The sequence below is a fragment of the Pipistrellus hanaki genome (assembly GCF_964339955.1).
Source record: "Pipistrellus hanaki genome assembly, chromosome: 17".
In the NCBI taxonomy this organism is placed as follows: domain Eukaryota; kingdom Metazoa; phylum Chordata; class Mammalia; order Chiroptera; family Vespertilionidae; genus Pipistrellus; species Pipistrellus hanaki.
Genome location: NC_140519.1, coordinates 42,722,328 through 42,747,465, shown reverse-complemented (window position 1 = coordinate 42,747,465; position 25,138 = coordinate 42,722,328). Strand labels below are relative to the sequence as shown.

The following is a 25,138-nucleotide window of genomic DNA, read 5'->3' as shown; positions in this document are numbered from 1 at the left end:
TTGGAACGCCGCGGGACGAATGGTTAGAAATCGGGACGTCTGGTCGCCTCAGTCTGGATGGGGCAGCCAGAACCTACGAGACCTGGCCATTACGGGAGAAAGGGTGTGTGTGTGGAGGGCGGATGGGGGTCCATGGTGCCCGCACGGCCAGCCGGGACCCCTGCCGCCCGGCGGGGCTCAGAGGCCGGCCGCCGGGACCCCGGGCTTCCCTTCCCGGAGGCGGGCAGCACCGGGGTCCGGCCCCGCCGGAGGGTCCGGCTCCGCTGTGCCCGGGAGGGTCCGCTGTGCCCGGGAAGGCGCGCCGGGCTCCGGGAGTGGCTTCTGGGGCCCGGCCCGGCCCCGCCACCGCGCGGCTGCCCGGGGCGGCCCCTCCCTCCCTCCGTCCGCGGACGCGCCCTCCCCGGGCCCCGCGCCCCGCTTCCCCTCCGGCCCCTTCCGCCTCCCCGCGCCCCCCGCGCCGCTCCTCCTCCTCCCGGACCCTAGAACCTCCGGCTTCGTTCCCCGCCAAATCCCTCCACCTCCCGGTTACCTCCAAAGGCGTGACCCCCGCACCCCCGCGCCCTCTCCCCCTCACCCTGCTCCCTCCAGGCTCAGCCAGCCTCCGGGTGCACAGCCTCTTCCCGCCCAGCGCGTCTCCCTCCCCCACTCCCTCCCCGGCGCCCGGCACCCCTCTCCATTCATCCCGCCATTGTCTCCCCTCCGCCCCTCCCGCGCCCTCCCCGCCGCTGCCACGTCGCGGTTTGAAGGAGCCAATGGGCGGCGCCGCCAGGTGCCTCTCACCTGCACCACGTGGGGGGCGGGGCGGGCAGGTAGGGCCTCCTCCCCCAACAGGGGCTTTCAGCCATTGCCGCCGCCCGGGTGCGCCCGGCTCCGAGCACCCGGCTCCGCGCACCGCGGGCAGGTCCCGGCGCCGCTCCCTGCCTCCGCCCGCCCCTCCCTCCCGCCCGCCCGCGGGGCTGAGCGCCGCCAGGTGTGCGCCGGGCGGCAGGAGCCGGAGCAGCAGCAGGAGGAGGAGGAGGAGGAGGAGGAGGAAGAGGAGCAGCCGCAGCCGGAGGAGGAGAGGAGGAGGAGGAGCAGGAGCAGGAGGAGGAGGAGGAGGAGGAGGAGGAGGAGGAGGAGGAGGAGGAGGAGGGGTGGGGGTGGGCGCACTTTGCTTTTTCCTTTCCGGAGAGGGTTCCGCGCCGGCCCTGCCGTCCGTCCTCCCTTCCGCTCCTCCCGGCCCCCCTCCCCGCTCCCCACCTGCCGTCATGACGGCGTCCCCGGACTACCTGGTGGTGCTGTTCGGAATCACGGCGGGCGCCTCCGGGGCCAAGCTGGGCTCGGACGAGAAGGAGCTGATCCTGCTGCTGTGGAAGGTGGTGGACCTGGCCAACAAGAAGGTGCGCCCCCTCTCCCCCGGCCCCGTGTCCGCCCGCGCGGAGCGGCCCGCCGTCGGCGGTCGGGGAGCCCCGCTCGGTAAACAAGCGCCCTCGTCTGCTCGCCGGCGAGGCGGGACCCGGGGCCCGGGGGCCGCAGGGGAGCCCCGTCCGGCGGCCCCGAACCCGGCGCAGGTGGAGAGGCGGGCGCCGCCGCGCAGGGGGCCCGCCGGCCGGGGGGGCGCCCGGCGGAGCCCTGAGGGACCCCCGGGGGCCCGGGCGCCCGCTTCCGACCTGAGGATCCCCGGTGGGGGTGGTGGGGGTGGGGAGGGCGTAGGATTGGGGGGGAGGTGCGGGGGAGCCGGGCCGACCTCTCCGCCTCCCGAGCCGCCGGCGGCACGTGAGCTTTGATTGGGCGGCGGGGACCCCCCGGAGGCGCCGGCCGCCCCCCGGGGGCGCGGGAAGGGGGCGGGAAGGGGGCGGGTGGGGAAAGGCCCCCCGCCTCGGAGGAGGGGGAACCACTCCGCGGCTTCCCCTCCAGGTGGGCCCGCTGCACGAAGTGCTGGTGCGGCCGGAGCAGCCGGAGCTGACGGAGGAGTGCAAGGAGGAGACCCAGATCGACGCCGACAGCCTGTCCGCGGCGCCGCAGCTGGACCAAGCGCTCCGGCAGGTGACAGCCCCCGCCGCCCCCCTACCCCGGCCAGGCCGCCCCGGGTCCCCGGCCCGCCGTCCCCTACCCCGGCCCGGCCTCCCCCTACCCCGGCCAGGCCGCCCCGGGTCCCCGGCCCCGCCGCCCCCTACCCCGGCCCGGCCGCCCCGAGTCCCCGGCCCCGCCGCCCCCCTGCCCCCGGCCCCGCCGCCCTCCTGCCCCCGGCCCCGCCGCCCTCCTGCCCCCGGCCCGGCCTCCCCCTACCCCGGCCAGGCCGCCCCGGGTCCCCGGCCCCGCCGTCCCCCTGCCCCCGGCCCGGCCGCCCCGAGTCCCCGGCGGCGCCCCCCGCCCGGCCGGCCCCGCGCCGCCGCCCGGCGCCCCCCGGGCGCAGTGACCGCCGCCGGGAGGCCCGGCGGGACCCCTGGGGAGGGAGGAGGCCGTTGTTCCTCTCCTCCCGGGCCCTCAGGGTCTCGGGCCACCATTCGGAGCTGCTTCCTGAGCCCAGTCCGGGGCCGGAGGCACAGGCTTCTCCCCATCGGGTGGGGACGGAGGTGGATCCCAGCGCCCCATCCGGCGGCCCAGCCCCCCGGGCGCCCCTGCCCTCCGCGGGGTTCGGGCCTGCGGCTCGGCCCCGGGTCCGGGGGCGCTGTGGGGGGGCCCCGGGGGAGGCCTCTGAGCTCCCCGAGGCTCGGTTCCGGGTCCGTGATGGCTGCTGAGGGCTGGCAGGCCCGGGCGTGCCGGGCGGGCCGCCTCCCGGGGCCCGGGGAAGGCAGAGGCGGAGGCAGCCCCTTCTGGGATCAATGGGGGGACCTCCCCGCAGGCCGCTCCGGGGTCCCGGCCTCGGAGGGGGAGGCGGGGCGAACACCTGGGCACAGGTGCTGCCCGCACCTCCTGGCCGGCTGCCCGTTAGCAAAGGGGAAGTCATCCTTTCTGAGCTGCGTTTCAGGAAGCGTGCTCCCCGGCTTTCCAGAGGTCTGTCTGTCCATCCACCACCCCCATTGCCCAACTGGCACCCTCCTGAAGCCCTAGCACATCCAACCATTAAAAACAAAACAAAAGAAAGAAAGAAAGAAAGAAAGAAAGAAAGAAAGAAAGAAAGAAAGAAAGAAAAGGAGCACCAGGGAATGATGTAATCGGAAGGCAATCTGCTGATGAAACGAGACTTCTTGATTTAAAAGTCTTGAATTTTCCGCAGACATAGCAAGGGGTCCCTCGGAGGGTAGGAGGCATTGACTGAATTCCCCGGGGAGGAGCCTCAGGTTGACTGGGAAGCTTTCAAGCTTTCCCAGCTAAAGGGGGGGCCGGACAGTGTGTGGGAGCCCTGTCTTCCTCAAGGTGCCCCCCACGCGGCGGCCCCTTTTCATAGGTAGTTGGATCGGCTCTGGTTATTATCGCCAAGGGGGGCCGCAGATCCTGCGTCCGTTGCATCCTGTGTCTTGTTCCTTTCAGTTTAACCAGTCCGTGAGCAATGAGCTCAATATCGGGGTGGGAACCTCTTTCTGCCTCTGCACGGACGGGCAGCTTCACGTGAGGCAGATCCTGCATCCGGAGGCTTCCAAGAAGGTACAAGTGCTGCTGGCTGGTGGCTGGAGGGGTTTTGTTGCTTTTTAATGGTTTTGATTTTGAAGAGATGGATAAAGGGAGTTATTGTTTCAGTTGTTAAAATGTTAAGTATTGTGTTATGTGTGTTTTACCACAATGCGGAATTCACAACACTTTTCATAGAGATAAAATTTGGCGACTCAACGGTATTTTTGTTTATGTGAAGCTTTTGAACCTCTCGACCTTCTCCCTTTTCCAATGCATATTAGCTACGTTTCTGTTTCTGACACTGAAAAGTAGCTACTAGGAAGAGAGAACTGTATTGTAATACTCTGTAACATTCCCATCTACATGACAATTGCTTTGTCTTAGGAAGGAAGGGGCAAAGGAAAAAAGTTCAATTAAACTTTGTAAGTTATAGTTCTCATAATGTCATTTAAAAGGTTGTACATCAAAAGTAAGACTTTACCGTATAACCAGTAAAATGTTAATTGTGGTATACTGAGCTTTCTCTGACTTAAAGTAAATGTTCAGAACTGATTGGACCCCGTATCAAAATAGTAGGGCCAGCCCCATCTTCACCTTTGCTTATCTTTCTGATAATGGAAGAGAGTTTGGGGTGCGAAAAGTACAGTGTTGTTGTAGATATAAGGTGATTTCTCTCCCAGGGAAGAATGAGGGTTTGAGCATAGATAGCCACCCCAGGGTAGTCAATATTTGCTAATACAGTTCAGCTGATCAACCTGATTAGCTTGAGTTCTAACTTGAAAGGATGGAAAGTAATATATTTTTAGGGAAACTGCATGAGGCAATTCTTGCAATGAAAGGTTTAGAATGACAGTTGATGTTGCAAAACTGAGTAGTCAGTGCAGATCTTTCTTTTTACTCCAGTAGGGGAGAGGGAAGAAATAACACGTATAATGATGATTTTTAAAGTTTGAAGGAGAAACTCAAGTTCCTGTATCTTGAGGATTGAGAAAAGCACTCCCTTTGTAGCAACCTTAGTAATTATTGGATTAAAGGGGGGAAGTATTTTTTGTTAATTAAATGCTAGACCAATTGCTATTCCCTTGATCCAGAGACATATATGAGGATTCTACCACTCCCCCCTCCCAACTCATATGAGGAGGGATAAAGCTTAATCCTTTCCCTGTTGGGCTGAAGAAAAACAGCTGGTTTTTTTATTTTAGTTAGGCTGTTTTGGATATGGGGAAAACCTCCAGAGGAAAATCAGACATTTTCCTGAGTCACTTGTATTAGGATTTTGATTAAAGACAGCAGAAACAATTAATTTAGCATAATAAAACAATTTAGAGTCATACTGAACATTATTCTATTTGTTAAGGAAAAGTAGAGAAAATGGTAAAACAAAAAGTAAATAATCCTGCCACTGAGAATATATTAAAGTATTTTTCTCTATTATGAACATATCTGGATATATTCTTTCAGATTTTTGTAAGAAAGCTTCAATTTTACAAGGAGCATTCACACTGCACAAACCTTCTAGCCTACTTTATAAATTCAACACAATATGAGTATTTTCTGTAAGCACTAAATAAAACACTCAGCATCTTAAATGGATGCAACTATTTAAACCGATATTTTATTGTTGAATATGGAAGTCATTGTCATTATAAATAACTTTTAAGTGAGCATTTTTATAAGCAATTGTGAGGATCCATGATTCTTTTGATAACTATTTTGAAAATTGGCCACGATACAGTGACAACCCAATTTCAAATATAGTATGAGCAGGTTACATGTAATAGAATCCAAAAAGGGAAATTTTTTTTTAATATATATATTTTATTGATTTTGTACAGAGAGGGAGAGAGATAGAGAGCTAGAAATATCGATGAGAGAGAGTCATTGATCAGCTGCCTCTTGCACCCCCCCCACTGGGGATGTGCCCGCAACCAAGGTACATGCCCTTGACCGGAATCGAACTCGGGACCCTTCAGTCCCCAAGTCGACGCTCTATCCATTGAGCCAAACTGGTTTCGGCCAAAAAGGGAAATTTATATAGAGACACTCATTATTGCATAAATGTTATGGGTTGCAAACATTAAAAAGGCTTTATTTCGTTGACTTTCTAATGTACAAATGAGAAATTCCTAGTAAGTAAACACAATGAGAGGTCTTGAACTTTTAAAGAAAAATCTAAGTTCAGTTTTAAAAAATCTTCAAGAGTTATTCAGTGAGGGCCCCCTCCCCTGGGGGTGAGAGGTGGGGGAAGAAGAAACAATAGTGTAATATTTGCCCAGACAGTTGCTTTGTATAATAAGCCCAAGAGTGGTGCTAGTGTCTAGGAATAGCAGGTAACTATATCTCCTTTGCCTTTGAAATTTATGATTTTTTAAAGTCTAATTAGTCTTCTTAGGTATAGCCAGAATAATGGTCAGGAAAACTAATGTGGCACTGTAATTTGGCACAAAAATAATTCTTTTCAGGTAATCAGGGATTCACTATCTTCATGTGATTTTGGTACAGAAAATATGCATTATTGGAACCCAGTATTTAAAACTATGTTTTATAACTGAATCCTATGTTTAGTTACACCTTGTGAACTTACGCATTTCTGTCAGAACTGAAGGCTGATTCGCTGTCTGAAAATACACGCGGACTAACATGATTACAAGTCGCAAAAGAGTGTAGTTTTATCAAACAGAGCATGTAAAACACAACCGCCCGAATGTATTACCGCTTCAGATGTAATTGAATGGAATGTAAGCACTGTAACCCATTGCCTTAAACTAAGATGAATTTTTCCCATGTGAGTTGTTTATAAGGTAAAATACTATAAGGGAAAGTAAAAGCACTCTCTAACATTCAATGTAAAAAATTGTGGTGCAATAGATTCACACTCAGTCCTTAGACTTGTGGTTATTAGGGAAACGGTAAACTGAATTCACCTAGTTAACAATGTACACCTTGTCCTTCCTCAGAATGTATTGTTGCCTGAATGCTTCTATTCCTTTTTTGATCTTCGGAAAGAATTCAAGAAGTGTTGCCCGGGCTCACCGGACATTGATAAACTGGATGTTGCAGCAATGACAGAGTGTATCCTTTCGGTGGCTCCCCAACTAGCATTTGAAAAGGTAGCTGCAGGGGGAAAATGGCAACGCAAAAAAAAACACACATTAAAACATTTTTTTTTTTTTTTTTAAATATATTTTATTGATTTTGTACAGAGAGGAAGGGAGAGAGATAGAGAGTTAGAAACATCGATGAGAGAGAGTCATTGATCAGCTGCCTCTTGCACACCCCCTACTGGGGATATGCCCGCAACCAAGGTACATGCCCTTGACCGGAATCGAACCCGGGACCCTTCAGTCCCCAAGCCGACGCTCTATCCATTGAGCCAAACCGGTCCCGGCACATTAAAACATTTTTAACTTCATCAGCGTATGGATGAAAATGGCATGTCCTAACCTTGTCTATGTGCTGTGGGAAATAGTACAATTACAAGCGTCTGTTAAAGTATTTATAACTTGCTGACTTTGAGTAGTGATTTAGTTAGATGGATCTTTGGGAGATGAACACATCCAGAGAAGGATGCAGTTTCATATTGTGGGAGTGGTTTGGGTCTTCTTGGTTGTTGATGGATTGAAGAATGTGAAGACTTGATTTCTTGGATGCCAAGTCCAAGGCCACTTGTTTTTGACTACCTTGAGTAGCCCTACTAGGGGTCATGAGCCATGTTTTGAGATAAAGTGAGGTTGCTTTTTTTACCCCCCAAATTTTGTATTTACCAAGGTAGCGTACCTAATGCATTATGTGTTTAAAAGTAAATCTAATAGTCACAAGTCTTGTAATCATGAGTGACCCATCATCTTTAATCCGGGGAGTCTTTAAAGTGCTAATTAGTAAGCAGTCATGTGCTAACGTATCGGGAATGGAAGACTGAGTAACAGAAGGGTTAGATGACACGCCCAAAGCCACTATGAGAATTGTCATGACGTTGGATTCATGTTGCTTTCAGGAGCTTGTGGGTTATAGATGTTTTTTCTTAAACTTTCTCATTCTTTTTCAGGAGCTAAAGCCTGGTTTTGTTTTGTTTTTCATCTAAAGCCTGGTTTTGTTTTTTTAAAATATATTTTTATTGATTTCATACAGGAGGGGAGTAGGAGAGGGAGAGGGAGAGAGAGAGAAAGAGAGAGAGAGAGAGAGAGAAAATCAATGATGTAAGAATTATTAATCGGCTGCCTCCTGCACACCTCCACCGGGGATCAAGCCTGTAACCTGGGCATGTGCCCTGACCAGGAATTGAACCAGTGTCCTTTTGGTTCATAGGTCAGTGCTCAACCACTGAGCCATGCTGGCTGGGCTAAAGCCTGTTTTTAAATTTATTTTCTTGAGTGAAAAAGGTTTGCATATTTTTCCCAAGCACTTGTAAGTGGGTCAAACTCATTTTTCTTTATTTGCCTTCTTCCTGGAACCAGTTAGCTGCAGTTTTGGTTTAGCTGGTTAGTAGCCAGATGTTGGTTAGCTGGTTTAGTTAGTTCCCTGTAGCGCTGGGAGAAGGGTGGAATAAGCACATTTTGTGGGAATTCTTTGTAAGAATTTCGTTAGAAAGTTGGGACAGCAGGAACATTCTTACTTTTTGTTCTGTTGGTTTGAATGCTTGCATTCGTTAACTCTGGCTGTCATAACAAATACCATAGACAAGGTGACTTAACACAATTCTGGGGTCTGGGGAGCCTAAGATCAGGATGTCAGTTCCTGCCTCCTCACTGTGCCTCACATGGTGCGGGGAGGACAGAGTGGGAAATATTTATTTTCCTCTAAGGCCACAGATCTAACAAATGAAGTCCTCTTCCTGTGGCCTTAACAGCCTCCTGAACACTCTGTCTCCAGGGACAGTCGCATTGGGGGTTAGAGCGCCAACATAGACGTTTTTGGGAGGGACACAGTTCCGTCCGTAGCAAATGCTAACCTACCTAGAGAACCAAAAATTCTAAAAAGCAAATGAACAAATAGTGGAGGGAAACGCTAATAAGTCATCTTAACTTAGAAAAAGACAGTTTGAGTAGGAAAGGCAGTTAAGAATCCTTTATCCCTGACTATTCAGTTTCCTCTTTTAGCAAAGAAATTTTCCCCCTAGTGCGTCTAGGTCAGATACTAGTAATATATTTAGGTATTTTGGTTTTCTTAATGTGTTGACAGTTTAGGGAAAACTTGTTAGAAGTTCATCCATTTTTTCTTCTTCTTGGTTTCTTAAGAGTTTCACATATATAAGATTTGGGTTTATTATTCAACATTTTCAATATGGTAACCTGGGCTTTTTACTTGTCCATGTTACTTTTTAAAATAAAACACTGCATTATCTGACCTTTAGGTGAATGGGTAGGATTCTGTGCCACTTATTTTTTTTGTCATTCCTTTTAATCCTAATTCTATAACTATTTTGTTGGTGGTTCTTTTTCAAATGCCATGGAGATGAAAATTATAACATGAGTTGTGAATGAAGAAGGTAGGGCAGGGAAATCACACCTGATTTCAGGCATGACACACGTGAATTTTTAGGAAGGCTCTCATAGCCATTAAATAATGCTTTCATTGAAAAACTAGGGCCCTGGCTGGTTTGGCTCAGTGGATAGAGCATCAGCCTGGGGACTGAAGGTTATGGGCTTGGTAACTAGTTGGGGATATGCAGGAGGCAGCCAATCAGTGATTCTCATCATTGATGTTTCTATCCCTCTTCCTTTCTAAAATCAATAAAAATATATTAAAAAAACAAACTAGGGACTTTTATATTTGTTTTGAAATAGCTTAATTAAAGCCTAGTTTCTTTTGGCTTACATTGGGAGAGTCTTAGATTTATAGTTTCATTACCAATCAGGAAGTGGATTTTAATCTTACATGTGTTTATTAATGCTTACTTATATGTTCTCTCTCCCCTCCCCTGCATTTAGCAGGTAAGAAATACTATTAAGATTTCCTAGGAGTGGCTTTTGTTTTACTTTGCTCCCTGTGATCAATTATTTTCTTTTCTTTTCTTTTCTTTTTTTTTTTTTAAATATATTTTATTGATTTTGTACAGAGAGGAAGGGAGAGAGAAAGAGAGCCAGAAACATCAATGAGAGAGAGTCATCGATCAGCTGCCTCTTGCACACCCCCTACTGGGGATATGCCCGCAACCAAGGTACATGCCCTTGACCGGAATTGAACCCGGGACCCTTCAGTCCCCAAGCCGATGCTCTATCCATTGAGCCAGATGCTCTATCCATTGAGCCAAACCGGTCCCAGCTGTGATCAATTATTTTCTGATTCCTATTCAGAGGAATCATTATTTCCCTGAGTAAGCCACCAAACCAATTCCTCAGGTCAAAAGCAATTATATTGACTATCAGCTTGCCCTTATCTACGCAAAGGATTTCTACTGAAGAGCTGTCCTGTGCTTTCAGACCATTAACATTCCCCTTTGTAATATGGAATCGGCCCTAAATTGGGAACTGGTAAAGAAGGTCATTACACATCCTTGGTGGTTTTGCCAAGTGGATGGAGAGTCACTTGCTCCTGAAGGATTTACCTGTTCTACCAGGCAAACCAGCAAGGGAGGGCGGCCCTTGCCAACCCTGGAAAGGGACAGCGCATGTGCAGCTTAGCTTTCCTGCGAGAGTCCCTGCCTCAGTTTTATCTCAGGTATTCCCGAATGAAAGCTTGGCGAGCTATCAGGTGCTGTGCAAACAAAAAAAGGGTAACCACTCTGATAAGAGAATGGGTTTTAGGAATTTCCTGAATGCAGTTCTGGCTCTTTTTTTTTTAGCACTTATTTTCCCCCTTTGTTCTGGTTCTAAAGCCACTTCTGGGGTTAGTGTTGGGCCTCTGAGTTTTGGCAGAGTCAGTGTTCCCTGCTCTTTGAGGTGTGCAGTCCCAGGGGGGAGAGAAGACTGACTCAGTAGGTGAGCTGTGGGTGGCGTTTTGTAAGGTTTTTAATTAATCAGGTGAGGTGGTTGAGGGTGTGGTGATAGGGCCTGGGGCCCCTGTGATTTGTTGGTTTTGGGGGAAGAAACTATCTTAGGTCCCTTATGGAAATTAATACTATTTGTCTCCTGATAAAAGGACACTTTGCTTGTGGGACTATTTACATAAATGAGTTACCCAGTTTTCAAAGAGTGGAACTGTACTGTATCCCCCTCATGTTGGATAGAATTAGTTTCTCCTGGTCTCTTGACCTGCTTTTTGTTAGCTTTGTTAATCCGTGAACTGATTTACTCTGGTCAATCCAGACCTCTCCTGTTCTGTTCACTCCACCTTGCCAAGCCTTTACTGAGGACTTGTTTTAATAAAGTGTGGCCTTGTGAGGAGAGCAGGTGAAAGAAGAGAACTGCCTGCTGAGTGCTTACTCTGCCCCATCCAGAGCCTGACAAGCGCCCAGTGGAGGGTGGTATCACTCCTTCCAGCTGGGGAGACAGGCTTAGAGGTTTTATCTTTGGTTACTTAGGAGCGCCTGCATTTGATCCTGAGTCTGATGTAAAAGTCCTACTCGTTAACGAGGGAGTGATATTCTAAAATGTATAAAGATCATTTGAAGGTGGGGCAGGCATTTTAAGTAGATGATCTCCCTTATAAAATTACGTTCTGTGTTTCCCGAGCACATATTAAACTAAGTCAGCAGGAAAAGGAAGTTGATTTTGTAAAAATTCTATCCAGGGGCAGGGTATTGCATCTGTAGGTATTGTTTGACATTATTAGCAAACTAGAGGTCTGGTGCACAGAACCGTGCACTGGTGGGTGGGTTTGGCATGGCCTATGGAGATAGGCCTTCTGTGGGAGAGCACTGACCACCAGGGGGCAGCTCCTGTGTTGAGTGTCTGCCTCCTGTTGGTCAGTGCGCATCATAGCAACTGGTTGGCTCTTCTGGTCATTTTGCCTTTTGGTTGCTGGACTTTTATATTGGATACCATTGTACTAGTGCAGCTTTTCATTATCAGGGTAAAAAAGTCACTAAACCACTCTTAACTGCCCATCCAAGGATTATTGGAGGAGTGAGCCTGTGTTTATATGTGTTTTACCACTTCTCAGTGCGGGTAAAGGATATGTGTGTGTGTGCGCACATGCCACTAACGCAGTGACATTGGCATGTTTTTTTCATATGTTAACAGTGTTCCCATATAGCCGCGTGCTTAAGAACATGAGCTCCAGAGTCGAATTCATAGGGGGCGACTTTACTGCACCTCTCTACCTCGTTTCTCCATCTTGAAATGGGCACGGCTGTGGTAAGGAATGATGAGACGGCGTATGCAGCGGCTTGGCCAGTGCCTGGGCTGCCGCACACCCTCTGAGGTTGACTGTGGCCCCTCAGACCTCACCAGGTTGTTGGGTGTCTCTGATGTAGAAAAACAGCCGCCAAAAACTCTAGAAAAGGACTTCCTTATTGATTTAAGACCATGTCTACATTACGCGGAACACTTCTTTAACTCTGTGTGAGACCGGATATAGACCTTTGAAAGCACCGCCTGCATGTTAATACAGGCGTTATCTGTGTTAACTGGGCCAGTGTCCCCTCTCTGTGTGCAGAATGCTGTGTGTGGTGAGTGTGGCTCACTCCGCCCTCACGTGCCTGTTGGTTCTGACGGATTGAACGGGGCCGTGGTGATCTCCCAAGGCCTCATCGCCCTGCTCGAAAAGTGAGTCCTCCTCAGTGCCTTTCAGCGTATAGGAAAGGGGTTTTTATTTATTTATTTTAATTTATTTAAAAAAAAAACATATTTTATTGGTTTTTTTTTACAGAGAGGAAGGGGGAAAGATAGAGAGTTAGAAACATCGATGAGAGAGAGTCATCGATCAGCTGCCTCCAGCACACCCCCTACTGGGGATGTGCCCGCAACCAAGGTACATGCCCTTGACCGGAATCGAACCCGGGACCTTTCAGTCTGCAGGCCGATGCTCTATCCACTGAGTCAAACCGGTTTCGGCTGAAAAGGGTTTTTAAATATTACCTCGTGCACAGTGAAGCTGGGTCGGTAGTGACCTTGTTAGCTTAGAGAGGGTAGGAAATGATCTTTGGCATCCATCGATACGATGTGAGCCAAATCGGCAAATACTCTGGTTTGTAATCTAATAAGTGAGGGACTAGAAACACTGTATATTCTTGGCCCGCACTCAGAGACATGTTGCTTTCCTGTGGTTTATTATAATTACAATTTACTTGTAAAGCACGAGTTGGGAATTCCAGGGTAATTTTTTTTGTGTTGGCTTTTGAAGGCTTGTTCGCTATCATGGAGTCTCCCTTCCCTAATTTGCCCCATATACACATTGCTTTTTCTTAAGCAAGATGTTCGTCTCTTTCGTTGCATTAGCCCCTATCTCCATGTTATTTCTTCTGGGATGTAATTGACTTGTCAGTTTTGTTAGACATTCACGTGGTGCTTCATTGCCATAACGCCTCCTGAAGAAATATTTATTAGGGTAGATGTCATTGTTTTCTTTCCTCTTGGAAAGAGTAAGCTTCTGACAATAGAATTAAAACTGTGGCGTTAGGTTATTTTCCCAGCATTTATTCTAGGTATAAAGGCATTCTTCTTACCTTGGCTCCTGGTTACTTGTATGTCCTCATACACAGGTACTCGTGATTTACTTCTTTTCAAGGTTCATTTTAAAATATAACAGGTTGTTTATAGAACTTGTTTTTAAAATCCCAGCTCTCGTAAGGGGAATTTGTCACTTGCTTCTCTCCTTTACAGAATGACAGGAAATTCAGTTCTCAGTTGGAGCAGTAGTTCAGCTTTTCTCTCGACATATTTTGTTTGCTATTCTTTTGTTCGCTGCCATAGGCATTTTATTGTGATATGCCTGGCAATAGAGTCAGTTGTGTTATACTACAAATAAATGAGGGGTCTCTCTGGCAGGGCAACATGGCTTGGAGTTGGAATTTTGAATTGGGGCGCAATTATAACGTATGGCATTTAAATTGCAGTATATAATTTAAAACATCATTATTCCACAGGGTGCTATTTTATATGTGTGATTCCCTTAGGTAGTCACTGAACATTTGGTTTAACAAGATATTTAGAAGTAAACCTTGGGTCTTCTGTAAACACATTTGTCTGTTCTCAGGCTGTCGGAGAAGGTAACTTTGGGAGTGGATAAGCTAATGCACTTTGTAAAATCGCTCTCTCCGAATTCTGCCTGGAGCTAATACAAGCGTGGGTTACATCCTGAAATCTGTGTCACTGAAGGTGGCCCTGAAGAAAACAACTCCCTTGTTCAAATACAGGCAAGGCCCCTGGACTGCTAGACTCCGTGTAGACGTGGCCCTGTGCTGGACGTTAGCCTGAGACGCTAGGGGTGTTCCCACCTGCGCGGCTCTGCCCTTCCTCGTTCCCTCCTCCTCCTCGGGGAAGCTGGCCGGGCCTGTTGGTGCTGTCGGAGCTGCCTCAGGGGCAGGATGAGTAAGTTGCATGACGAGCCATAAATCAGGAGGCACAGGCTCATCTCGCCTTCCCTCAAGATCAGACGTGCAGCCGTTCAATGTGTAATTACGCATCGATAGGGGAGAGGCCTGGCACTCAGGCTTCTTCCTCACTTCCTCCCATTTGCTCCTGTTAAATGCTGGTAAGGCTTAGGAATGGAACAGGCCTTCCCAAACTAGGAGGAAATAGCTCTGTGTGTGTGTGTGTGTGTGTGTGTAAGGGGGTAAGCAGGAGGTTAGGTGACTTTTAGAAATTAGGAGCTTAGAGCTGTGTGATGACTTGAGGAGAAACAGGTTGGCACATGCTATGCGGCACCAAGTTGGACAGATGTCTGGGACACGCCCCTCCCCCAATTACATTCTGCACTCAGCGTTATTCTGTTTCAGCTCCACAGCACAGTGGTTAGAAAACCACGTACTTTACAGAGTGGTCTCCCTGACCTTTCAAATGTCCATCTGGCCTCGAACATAGTCACTGCAATTTTTTTTATTTTTTTATTTTATTGATTTTGTACAGAGAGGAAGGGAGAGAGATAGAGAGTTAGAAACATCGATGAGAGAGAGTCATCGATCAGCTTCCTCTTGCACACCCCCTACTGGGGATATGCCTGCAACCAAGGTACATGCCCTTGACCGGAATCGAACCCGGGTCCCTTTAGTCCCCAAGCCAACGCTCTATCCATTGAGCCAAACCCGTTTCGGCGTCACTGCAATATTATCGACTGTATTCCCTGTGCTGTAACGTGCCTCTGAGAACACGCCCTTAATTAAAAAGTAGAATTCAGCAAAATAATTCTGTAGCTGCAAATCCGTGTCTACACAGGATACTTGACATTTTTACGTTTGCTCTCTGTTACTTGGCTCTCACCTGTACGTGTGGAAAGCTGCTCACCACGAAGTATTGCTCAAAACAAATTAGGCCAAGCGTCTTGGTGCAGGGAATCGAGTCCCCACAGTCAGCTCAGAGGAGTGCTGCAGTGCCAGCTCCCTTACTTACCAGCTGGGAGGCTGGGTGAGTTACGGCACATCTCCAAACTCTAGTTGGCTTCTTCACCGGTTTGGTGTTGCTGGTGGCAGGGCTATTGCAAAAATAGGAGGAAATAGCTGGTGTCTGGTCAGTGTTCTTTAAGATCTCTGTCCAGGAATGGCCTCTACCATGAAAGAGCTTTTTCGGACAGTTCAGTCCATGGGGAAGCGGGGAAGGTGGAGGAGCTATTAGGAACTGTTAGCTTTCACCAGAGGTTCTTACCCCGGGGGTGGGTTTTGCCCACCAGAGGATATTCAGCAATGTCTGGAGAAATATTTAATATGAAATATTTAATCATAATCAGCATACTACAGGAAACACTGGGGTACACAGGAAACCCCTTCCCCACAGAAAGGAACCTGTGCCCTACCTGCCAGCAGTGCCAAGGTTGAGAAACTGGCTCATCCAATAGTGTTGGTTTCCATCTCTTGGCTATCTTTCTCTCCATTCATTTCTGACAAAGCTGAAAAGGTGACTGTACTAGAATGGTAGGGTTCCAAATGATTATTCAGCAGTAACGAAGTTTGTGGGATAAACTATGGCTCAGCACAGCTGACCTTGCTTAGTTCTGTGAGAATCCTTCAGGTAGTCCTCCTGACGCACTGTTCCTCCACAGAAAATTGAGTGCTGTCATCACTTTAAAGGATCTTTATCTTTTGATTCTGGTTTTCTGTCCTGTTACCATATTCTTTGAAAGTGGCACAGAATTAATATATATATAGACTAGAGGCCAGTGCATGAAATTCATGCGTAAGTCCAGTCCCTAGGCCTGGCCTGTGATCAGGGTTATCTTCCCCTGCCCCTCACTACCCACCCCCAGTTTCCGTTCGCCATGGGGTGATCAGAGCCTGCCAGCTGGGAGGAGGGGCCAAGAGGTGGTCAGTGTGCCTCATAGTGATTGGTTGAGTGGTGGTTCTGGTCGTTCTGCCATTAGGGTCAATTTGCATATTATCTACCCTTTTATCATATAGGATAGTACAGCCTTTCCACAGTTGACCATTTTAGTGACCCCACTAGGTGGTCATTGCTCTGTTGCTCAGGTATCTCCTGGGATTGATCTTTCTAATCCTTCTATTGTTTCATCACTAGATGATGTAAAGGGAGTGATTGCGCAGGTGTGTGTTGCAGCAATTATTTACCATTTTAACCTGATGATTATCTTAGGAGTGTGCAAATAGGCATCTGGTGAATTCAGATTTTTTAGTCTTAAATGCGACCCTCAAAAAGTGTGATGAAGGAATGGGTTATAATGAGGAAAAGTTAGTTATCTCATGGCTCTAGGAAGAAAGGGGAAAGGTGTCTCTTATTAAATGCCTGCTTTGAGCTCTGGGCTTGCTTTATCTCATTTCACCTTTACCAAAAAAAACAAAAACAAAAACAAAAAAACAACCGCAGGGAACTAAAGATGATAACAATTTATGCTTTACAGATAAGCTGAAACTCAGTGGGGTTAAGGAGCTTGCCAAGACACATGGCTGCATTCGTCCACGTGGCCTATGTGACTGCAGAGGCATGCAGCTGGGGAGGGACAGTGGAAAAATGGATTTGCCCAGCGGGGTGGGACAGTGATGGAAGGTGTCTACTGGAGGAGGGAAGGAAGGAGGACACGGGAGGAGGGTTGAAATGGAAAGGGGATTGTGATTTGAGAACGGAAAAGGGCGTACTCATTGAATTAACTCTAGGTGATTGGTTGGCTCTAACGATTGGTGGAATGGAGCTCTCAGAATTTTTTTTTTTTTTTTTGAAAAAAAATTTTTTTTTATTTCAGAGAAGAAGGAAGAAGGAGAGAGAGATAGAAATATCAATGATGAGAATCATTGATCAGCTGCCTCCTGTTGGGGATCGAACCCACAACTCAGGCGTGTGCCCTTGACTGGAATAGAATCTCCGACCCTTCAGTCTTAGGCTGAAGCTCGAGCCAAACCGGCAAGGGCTCTCTGAATTTTTTTAACATTGTCTATGTCCTCTTCTGAGAACTTTTTCTTAATAGCTGCCTTCATATTTTATCCTTATAAAATACCAGTCAGAAAATGATAAAATAAGGTACATATGCTAATAGCCACCACCCTAAATATAGACTGTCTTCATTTTATTTCTTTTAGTTTTTTTTAATTGTGATAAAATTGGTATATAAGCCTATAATTAGTTCAGCTCTACAGTATTATAATTCCATATTTGTGCACATTATGCACATTGCAAAATGTTTACCACTGTGAGTCTAGTTATCACCCATCACAGTACCATCTATCCCCTTCACTCCCTTTGCCCTCCTCCTAACCCTTTTCCCTCCGGTGTGTTTCCCTGAAATCTATGGTGTTTTGTTTGCTTATTTGTTTTTTTTAAGATTACACAAATGAGTGAAATTGTATGATACTTGTCTTTCTTTGCCTGATTTATTTCACTTAACATGGTACCCTGTGCCCCTCCATGTTGTTGTAGATGGCAGGATTTCCATCATATATTGATTTTCCGAGAGAGGAAGAGAGAAGGGGAGACAGACAGAAACATTAAAGATGAGAGAGTCATTGATTGGCTGCCTCTTGCACTCCCCCTACTGGGAATTGAGGCCACAACCTGGGCATGTGCCCTGACCAGAAATTGAATCAAACCGCGATCTTCTGGTTCATGGGTCATCAATGCTCAGTCACTGAGCAACACCAGCTGGGCAAGATTTCTTTCTTTGTTGTGGCTGAATAATACTATGTACCACATCTTCTTTATCCTTTCATCTAGGTTTCTTCCATATCTTGGCTATTGTAAATAATACTGCAATGAAAATGGGTGCATATATCGTTTTAAATTGCTGTTAGTAGGTTATAGGATGGCTCTATTCTTAATTTTTTAAGAAATTGTCATCTAGTTTTGTATATAGTGGCTGCAAGGATTTACATTCCCACCAACAGTGTATGAGAGAGTTCCCTTATAATAGCTGTTTTGACAGATGTGAGGTGACCGTTATGGTTTTGATTGTTTTTTTACTTCAATTTTTCCAATAGTGATGTTGAATATTTTTTAAAAATATAATAAACTTTTATTGTTCAGATTATTACAGGTGTTCCTCCCCCCCCCCCCCCCCCCCCCATAGCTCCCACCCCACCCAATGGTGAACATTTTTTACATACCTGTTGGTCACTGTTTTCATTTGAAACTTGAAGAAAGATAGAGTCCCATTGTATTAGGGTGTTTTTTGTTTTGTTTTAAAGAATTTGTGCTTTGAGGGGAAGAGGAAGTAAGCAATATAAAAAGAAAAAGCTTATCTGGCTTTAATTGGCTTCTATTTCTCTTATCAAATGGGAGTGGGATTTTATTTGTACATGTCCTAATGGTCCTACATAATTTATTAAATCCTTACAGGGAGGAGCTTCAACCATCTATTGGGGAAAATCTTTTTTTTAAAATACGTTTTTGTTGATTTTTTTTTAAGACAGAGAGCAAGGGAGACATGAGAGCACATTGATTGGCTGCCTCCTGCATGCCCCTTACTAGGATGGAGCCCACGATCTGGGCACGTGTTCTGATGGGGAATCAAACCTAAGACCTTTCAGTGCAGGGGAAGATGCTCAACCAGCTGAGCCATACCGGCCAGGAGTATTAGGAGAAATCGTAATCAGGGAGTAATCGCTCAGTGTCGCCTAATTCTTTCCCTTCTGCTTCATGTGCCCTTCAAAGGAGGCATTGCCTGCGAGGGTGAGCAAGCCCAGCAGTTCGCGAAAAAGAAAGCTTTGTACGCCCACTCTGCCATCTCAGCACCGGTTCAGGTCCATTATTTGGCCACAGCCTTTTTGATTTTCTAAGAAAAGAAAATCCAAGGAATTCCTTTTCCATGAGTACTCTCAGGTTCTCCTTTGTTGAGTGGCCGTGAACCTCAGCAAACTCATGAAATGTGAACATCACAACTTCCATGGCGGGCTCCATTTGGGATGGCATTTCGCCGAAGTCCTGGCTGGAGGCGAGCAGGACTGCTGGGCCGGTTGGAACACGGAGCCAGTCAGTATTATTATTATTATTATATGACTTGCACTGCATTATAACATTGATGCAAATCTATGCATCATACAAGTGTGACTATAGCTTTGAAAAAAGTTAAAAAACCTAAACCCTTCAATGGTTGTTAGCTTCTAAAGGTAACTATCTTAACGATACATGCTCATTTTAGAGAGATTTCAAGTTCATAAAACTTGATTGAACTTTTCATTTGGGTTCCACCTTCAGACCCAAGGTGAGCCACGTATTTCTTTAAAAGCCACGCTTCTTGTCTTACGCAAACAGTCTCCTTTCTGGATCGAGAGCTAAGTCAGCGAGCGTTGGCTCTGAGGGCTTGAATTGTTTCCTGTTTACTCTCCAAGGACAAACATTTGTGGGACCTGCCGGTACCAACCGTGTAAACAAATGAAAAATACCTTTGTCTACACACCGCAGCGATCCTACGTCAACATGGAGGTCTCTGTCTGGCTTAGCACGGCCGTCTAAGTCTGATCTTTCCCCTCCACACAAGCTGGGAAAAAAAGAAAAAGAAAAAAAAGGACAAGCATTTGCTGCCATGCAGGACGGCCATGCTGGGGGACCCTGAAAACCTTTCCGAAGAGAAGTTTGGAGTAGAGGTAGAAATAGTGTCATCTGTAATTTGAGGTGTCTTTTTCCAACATGCGGCTTTAAAAAAAAAGGCAATTATGATCTTCACGGATGTAAGCATATCTTTGAATCGTCATAGTCATTGCCTTGTGTGTGCTGTAACGATAGGATGAGTTCTGTAAATTTTGTTGAGTACTTCATGGTTTGAGAAACTAAACAGAAGTCTCAGTGTTGGAGGCATTTACTATTCCACAAACGAATTTTGTTGCTGGTCGTACCTCAGGACAGGGTTTATTTGGCCATTTTTACGCAGGAGAGCGTGGGCGACTTCAGGAAGTGAGGGTGAAGTCCAGACTGGCGGAATGCAGGTATTCTGAGATTTCAAAGAATTGTCCACCTGGGTACATTTTACTTCGCTTCTCAGCTCTGTGTGTGTCACTTGAAGTTAGAATCAACCTCATTTTACCTCCCCCAAATGTGTCCTTGACTTAATCTGCCAGGTTTAAATTTTGAGAAGAATAGTTCAGCGTCCCGGTATGGAGCCTCTCAAGTTGAAGATATGGGGAATATAATTATAGCGATGATTTCAGAGCCTTATAGTAAGTATCGCTGTCGTCACAACGAACATTTAGAATTTGATCCTCACCTATACGCTTGAATTTCCTTCCACGGCCTTATCTCTCTCATCGCTAAAATGATGACGTGTGTGCTCTCATTTTTTAGATCACAGGTTTTCAGACCCAGAGAGAGTCCATTACAAATTTGAAAGCGGCACTTGGTAAGTGTTTGAGCCATTCGGTTGGTTTTATCATTTTTGTGACATGTAACTCCCTTTATACTTTGGCTGTCCATTTTTCTTTTTTTTTTAAATATATTTTTATTGATTTTGCACAGAGAGGAAGGGAGAGAGATAGTTAGAAACATGGATGAGAGAGAGTCAGCTGCCTCTTGCACACCTCCTAATGGGGATATGCCCGCAACCAGGGTACATGCCCTTGACCAGAATCGAACCTGGGACCCTTCAGGCCTCAGGCCAATGCTCTATCTACTGAGCCAAACCGGTCTCGGCTGGCTGTCCATTTTTTAATAGCAGGTCATTCAGGGAAGAAGGTTTATCGTTAAGTGTGCTTGGATGTCAGGATTGACATGTAATGAAATAAGACCCTGTGTACAGTAGCGTATGTGTGTGCCTGTGACTTTTGTGGCCTCTCTGAACTATCCAGTCTCTCCCTGGAAAACTTCCAAAGCGAGAAATCATAGGCTTTCAGAGAGTTCACAAGGTCTTTCCTGAGATAATTTCAAGTATGTCCTGTCGGCTTCTACTTTAAAGCAAAGGAAATAACCGGGGAGGAGTATGAGACGGCGGTATCTCCTTGCGATCACAGGCAGGCCGACTTAAGCTTGAAATCTTGGCGGTGAATTGTGTGAGATTGCCCGGTGCCCGACAGGAACAGGAACTTCTGGCGTCTCTGCCCACAGAGACACTCTGGAGGCCTATTAAGTTGTAGAGAAAGTGACTCACTAGGAAAATGTCCTAGGAGGACTGAAAGCATGAATGTGGGAGGACTAGAACATCAGAAGATGTCAAAACCTATCCTAGGTGATTTGCAAATGACTCATTAATGGGGTGTGGGCACTCCTAGCCTTTTCTATCGGCACTCTGTGCTCTGTGATGGCTCCCCTGTTTGAGAGAGGAAGTGTCTTAACGGCTGTGACCGTGCACGCATGTCCCAGATGGGGGTTAACTGCCCGCTTTATGGCACACCTTATATTTTGCTATCAAAGCGGGAGCAAAACCCGCTGGGGAACCGGCCAGTTCTGAGAATGAATGGACAAGCCATCAGGATATTGGGAGAGCTCTGCTCTCTGAGAATCGATCCCGGGCCCTTTGGAGCGGACGGCAGGCACGCAGCAACTCCGCGGACGGAGGGTTCACAGGGCGCGCTGGCTGTCTTTCTATAGTGAGCCACCTAGACTTCACTGAATTGTGTGCCTGGATGATTTTTGATTTTACACAGCAAATGAGGCCAAATTAAAAGTCTGTCCAAACTCCAAAAAATAAAAATAAAAATAAATAAAATAATAATTCATGTGTAACTAGGCAAATTGTCTTAATGGGGGGGGGGGGTAATGGATCAGACTCCCTCTCGTTAGTCATGCAACCTGAGGTTTTGCTCGATCCACAGCAGCAAGATGGAACTTGTTGATGACAACACAGTCGTCAGAGCCCGGGGTTTGCCATGGCAGTCTTCGGATCAAGATATTGCAAGATTTTTCAAGGGACTCAATATTGCCAAGTGGGTTTTCTCCAATCTCGGTTTTACTTAACAATCCCAAAGGGATCATGGGCTGCGTATCATCTTCCCCTGGCTGTATTTTTTTTTTTTTTTTTTCTCTCTCTCTCTCTCTCTCTACCGCTCCCTGTTCTGTTCTTTCCAAAGGGGAGGTGCAGCGCTTTGTCTGAATGCCCAGGGCCGGAGGAACGGAGAGGCGCTGGTGAGATTTGTGAGTGAGGAGCACAGAGACCTCGCCCTGCAAAGGCACAAACACCACATGGGGACCCGGTACATAGAGGTACGTCCTCACAGCCTGGGACCCTGACATCCTGAGTACACACACATGAGAAGGCTCAGAAACCACATCTTAATTTCCCTTTCTTTCCCTAGGTTTACAAAGCAACAGGTGAAGATTTTCTTAAAATTGCTGGTGGTGAGTGCCTTTTATAAAACGTGGCTATCATAAGAGTCTAAAACTTTTACCTATATGCCAAGGTTAGATACACAGTGTCTTGAATAGTTTTTAGTTCCCAATGAAACCTAGAAATCAACTTTTTTTTTTTTAATAGGAGGGAGAAAATGTCCAATAGTATCAGCAAGTGTAATGCATAACACTTGCCCTAAGGCTTGAGTCAACCAACTAAGAGTTAAATATCCATTAAAAAGAGGTACACACTGCCCTAACTGGTTTGGCTCAGTGGCTAGGAAATCAATAAAAATATATTTTTAAAAGTCGGTACACAAAATGAATGGGTCATATAAAGTTCATGTAAAAAGGGAAAGAGTAGTTCTTAAATTAGGTAGTCTGAAAACTACTTTATTTTTTTAATATATTTTATTGATTTTTTACAGAGAGGAAGGGAGAGGGATAAAGAGTTAGAAACATCGATGAGAGAGAAACATTGATCAGCTGCCTCTTGCACCCCCTACTAGGGATGTGCCTGCAACCATGGTATAATACATGCTCTTGACCGGAATTGAACCTGGGACCTTTCAGTCTGCAGGCTGACGCTCCATCCACTGAGCCAAACTGGTTTTGGCTGAAAACTACTTTTAAACAGCCAAGTAGAATACCTGCAATTCTTGCATATCTGCTTCTAGTTTTTCTCTAAATTTCCTTATTCATCAATGGCCATGACTATGGTAGATTTCTGGCATCTGGTATTTTAGGATATGTGCTTTAAGTCTTTATCCAATTCTTGGGTGACTTACAACTTTAAAACCTAAAAATAACAGATGCATAAAAAATGTTAACTTTGACTTGTCCAACAGATTTTTTTTCTATATGTATAACTACTCTGTATGTTTCTATTGCTCTGTTCAGATTGCTTTATAACTCCCTTGCTCCTTTTAGTTTAATGAATATTTTCCTGTGTTACTCAGTTTTCTTAAATGTTAATTACTATTCAGTATTATATGTATCATACATTTTTTTAATTTAATAAATCTTTATTGTTCATATTATTACAAAAGTTCCTCATTTCCCCCCCCTCCAACAGGTTCCCTTTCCCCACCCCTCACTGTCCTCATCCATAGGTGCACAGTTTATGTTCAGTCTCTTCCCACACCCCCCACTCCTCTTTTCCCCGAGAATTGTCAGTCCACTCCCCTTCCATACCTCTGATTCTATTATATTCAACAGTTAATATTGTTCATCAGGTTTTTTTTAATTCCCTTGGTTTTTAGATTCACTTGTTGATAGTTACGTATTTGTTGATCATAATTTTTATCTTTATTTTTTTCCTCTTCCTAAAGAACCCCCTTCAGCAATTCATAAATTCTGGTTTGGTGGTGATGAACTCCTTTAGCTCTTTTTTATTAGTGAAGCTCTTTATCTGGCCTTCAATTCTGAGTGATAGCTTTGCTGGGTAGAGTATTTTTGGTTGTAGGTTCTTGTTATTCATCACCTTGAATATTTCTTACCATTCCTGTCTGGCCTGCATGGTTTCTGTTGAGAGATCAGCTGACAATCGGATGGGTGCTCCTTTATAAGTAACTACCTGCTTTTCTCTTGCTGCTTTTAATATTCTCTCTTTGTCTTTTGCTCTTGGGATTTTAATTATGATGTGTCTTGGTGTGGTTCTCTTTGGATTCCTTTTGTTTGGAGTTCTGTGCGCTTCCTGGACTTGTAAGTCTATTTCTTTCCCCAGGTGGGGGAAGTTTTCTGTCACTATTTCTTTCAGTATGTTTTCAATATCTTGCTTTCTCTCATCTTCTGGGAAGCCCATAATTCTGATGTTAGTTCGCTTGAAGTTGTCCCAGAGGTTTCTTACACTATCTTCAACTTTCTGGATTCTCTTTCTCTTCTTGCTTCTGTGGAGGAGTGTCTTCTGGCTCTTCGTGTTCCAAATCTTTGACTTGATTCTTGCGATCTTCCATTCTGTTTTTAGGATTCTGTATAATATTTTTTATTTCAGAGAATGTATTCTTTATTTCTAGTTGATCCTTTATTATTTCTAGTTGATCCCTTTTCATATCTTCATAGGTCTTGTTTATTTTATCGGCCTTTTCTAGGAGATTCTTAAAAAACCTTATAAGCATGGTTTTGAACTCTATATCCAGTCGTTTTTTGTCCTCCATTTCTTTCGTTTGTGATCTGTTTCCTTGTCTCGGCGTTTTCGCTGCTTCCCTGAGTTGGTAGGGTGGGTGGATCAGCTGTATTTATGCCAGGAGACAGCCTTATTCGACTAGACTTGGAAAACTGCAAGAGCCTCAGCTTGGATGGGGTGGAGTTTCAGGGTGGAGCCTACAGCCTTGGCTTCCTGTTAGCTCCGCCCTATGAGGTTCCTGAGTCTCAGTGTTCCTCAGTGTCCTTTGGTACTTGCTGCAAGCACCTCTGAGAGAAAGGTGCCCTAGAGTTTCGCCCGCTACCAGACAGTCTAGTCTGTCCCCCAACGAGCCCCCAACTGGGGTGCAGTGCAGTTGGAAGTGGGGTTAAGAGCAGTGCGGAGCTTATGTCTCCTTCCCGCTAGGGCAATCCAGCGGCTCAATCAACAGTCTGTCCTCTGTGAGAAATGTGCGTGACTTGGGGGCTCTGCCTTTCGCCGCTCCCCTGAGCTTCCGCCTTACAGCGCAGATTCACTCCTTATGTATCTGGGTCCCCAGGGTCTCGCTCAGAACTGGGGTTCAGTGCTGTCAAAACTGGGGTTCAGCACAGTCCGGAGCTTTTATCTCCTTCCCGCTAGGGAATGCCAGCCAGGCACTCAGCAGCCCCTCCTTTCTGGCTCTGTCCTCTCTGTGCACACAACGTGTCTCTGTACCTTAGGCTTTTACAGCTCCTCTGATTTTCCTTCTCGTAGA

At 46.6% G+C, this 25,138-nt stretch overlaps 1 protein-coding gene across 4 annotated transcripts in view; it reads left to right on the top strand.

Annotated features, from left to right (window-relative positions):
• Window positions 1-1,184: 1,184 nt before the first annotated feature.
• The window catches only part of ESRP1 (epithelial splicing regulatory protein 1), a 54,834-nt gene continuing 30,880 nt past the window's right edge, over window positions 1,185-25,138 (top strand). For all 4 annotated transcript variants that reach the window (XM_084864709.1, XM_084864708.1, XM_084864707.1 and 1 more), the window contains exons 1-9: window positions 1,185-1,379; window positions 1,897-2,025; window positions 3,454-3,567; window positions 6,492-6,606; window positions 20,063-20,161; window positions 20,286-20,340; window positions 21,749-21,859; window positions 22,004-22,136; window positions 22,229-22,271. In XM_084864709.1, the coding sequence (XP_084720835.1) occupies window positions 1,248-1,379; window positions 1,897-2,025; window positions 3,454-3,567; window positions 6,492-6,606; window positions 20,063-20,161; window positions 20,286-20,340; window positions 21,749-21,859; window positions 22,004-22,136; window positions 22,229-22,271 (931 nt within the window). In that variant the 5' untranslated portion in view covers window positions 1,185-1,247. The remainder of the gene's footprint in view (window positions 1,380-1,896; window positions 2,026-3,453; window positions 3,568-6,491; window positions 6,607-20,062; window positions 20,162-20,285; window positions 20,341-21,748; window positions 21,860-22,003; window positions 22,137-22,228; window positions 22,272-25,138) is intronic.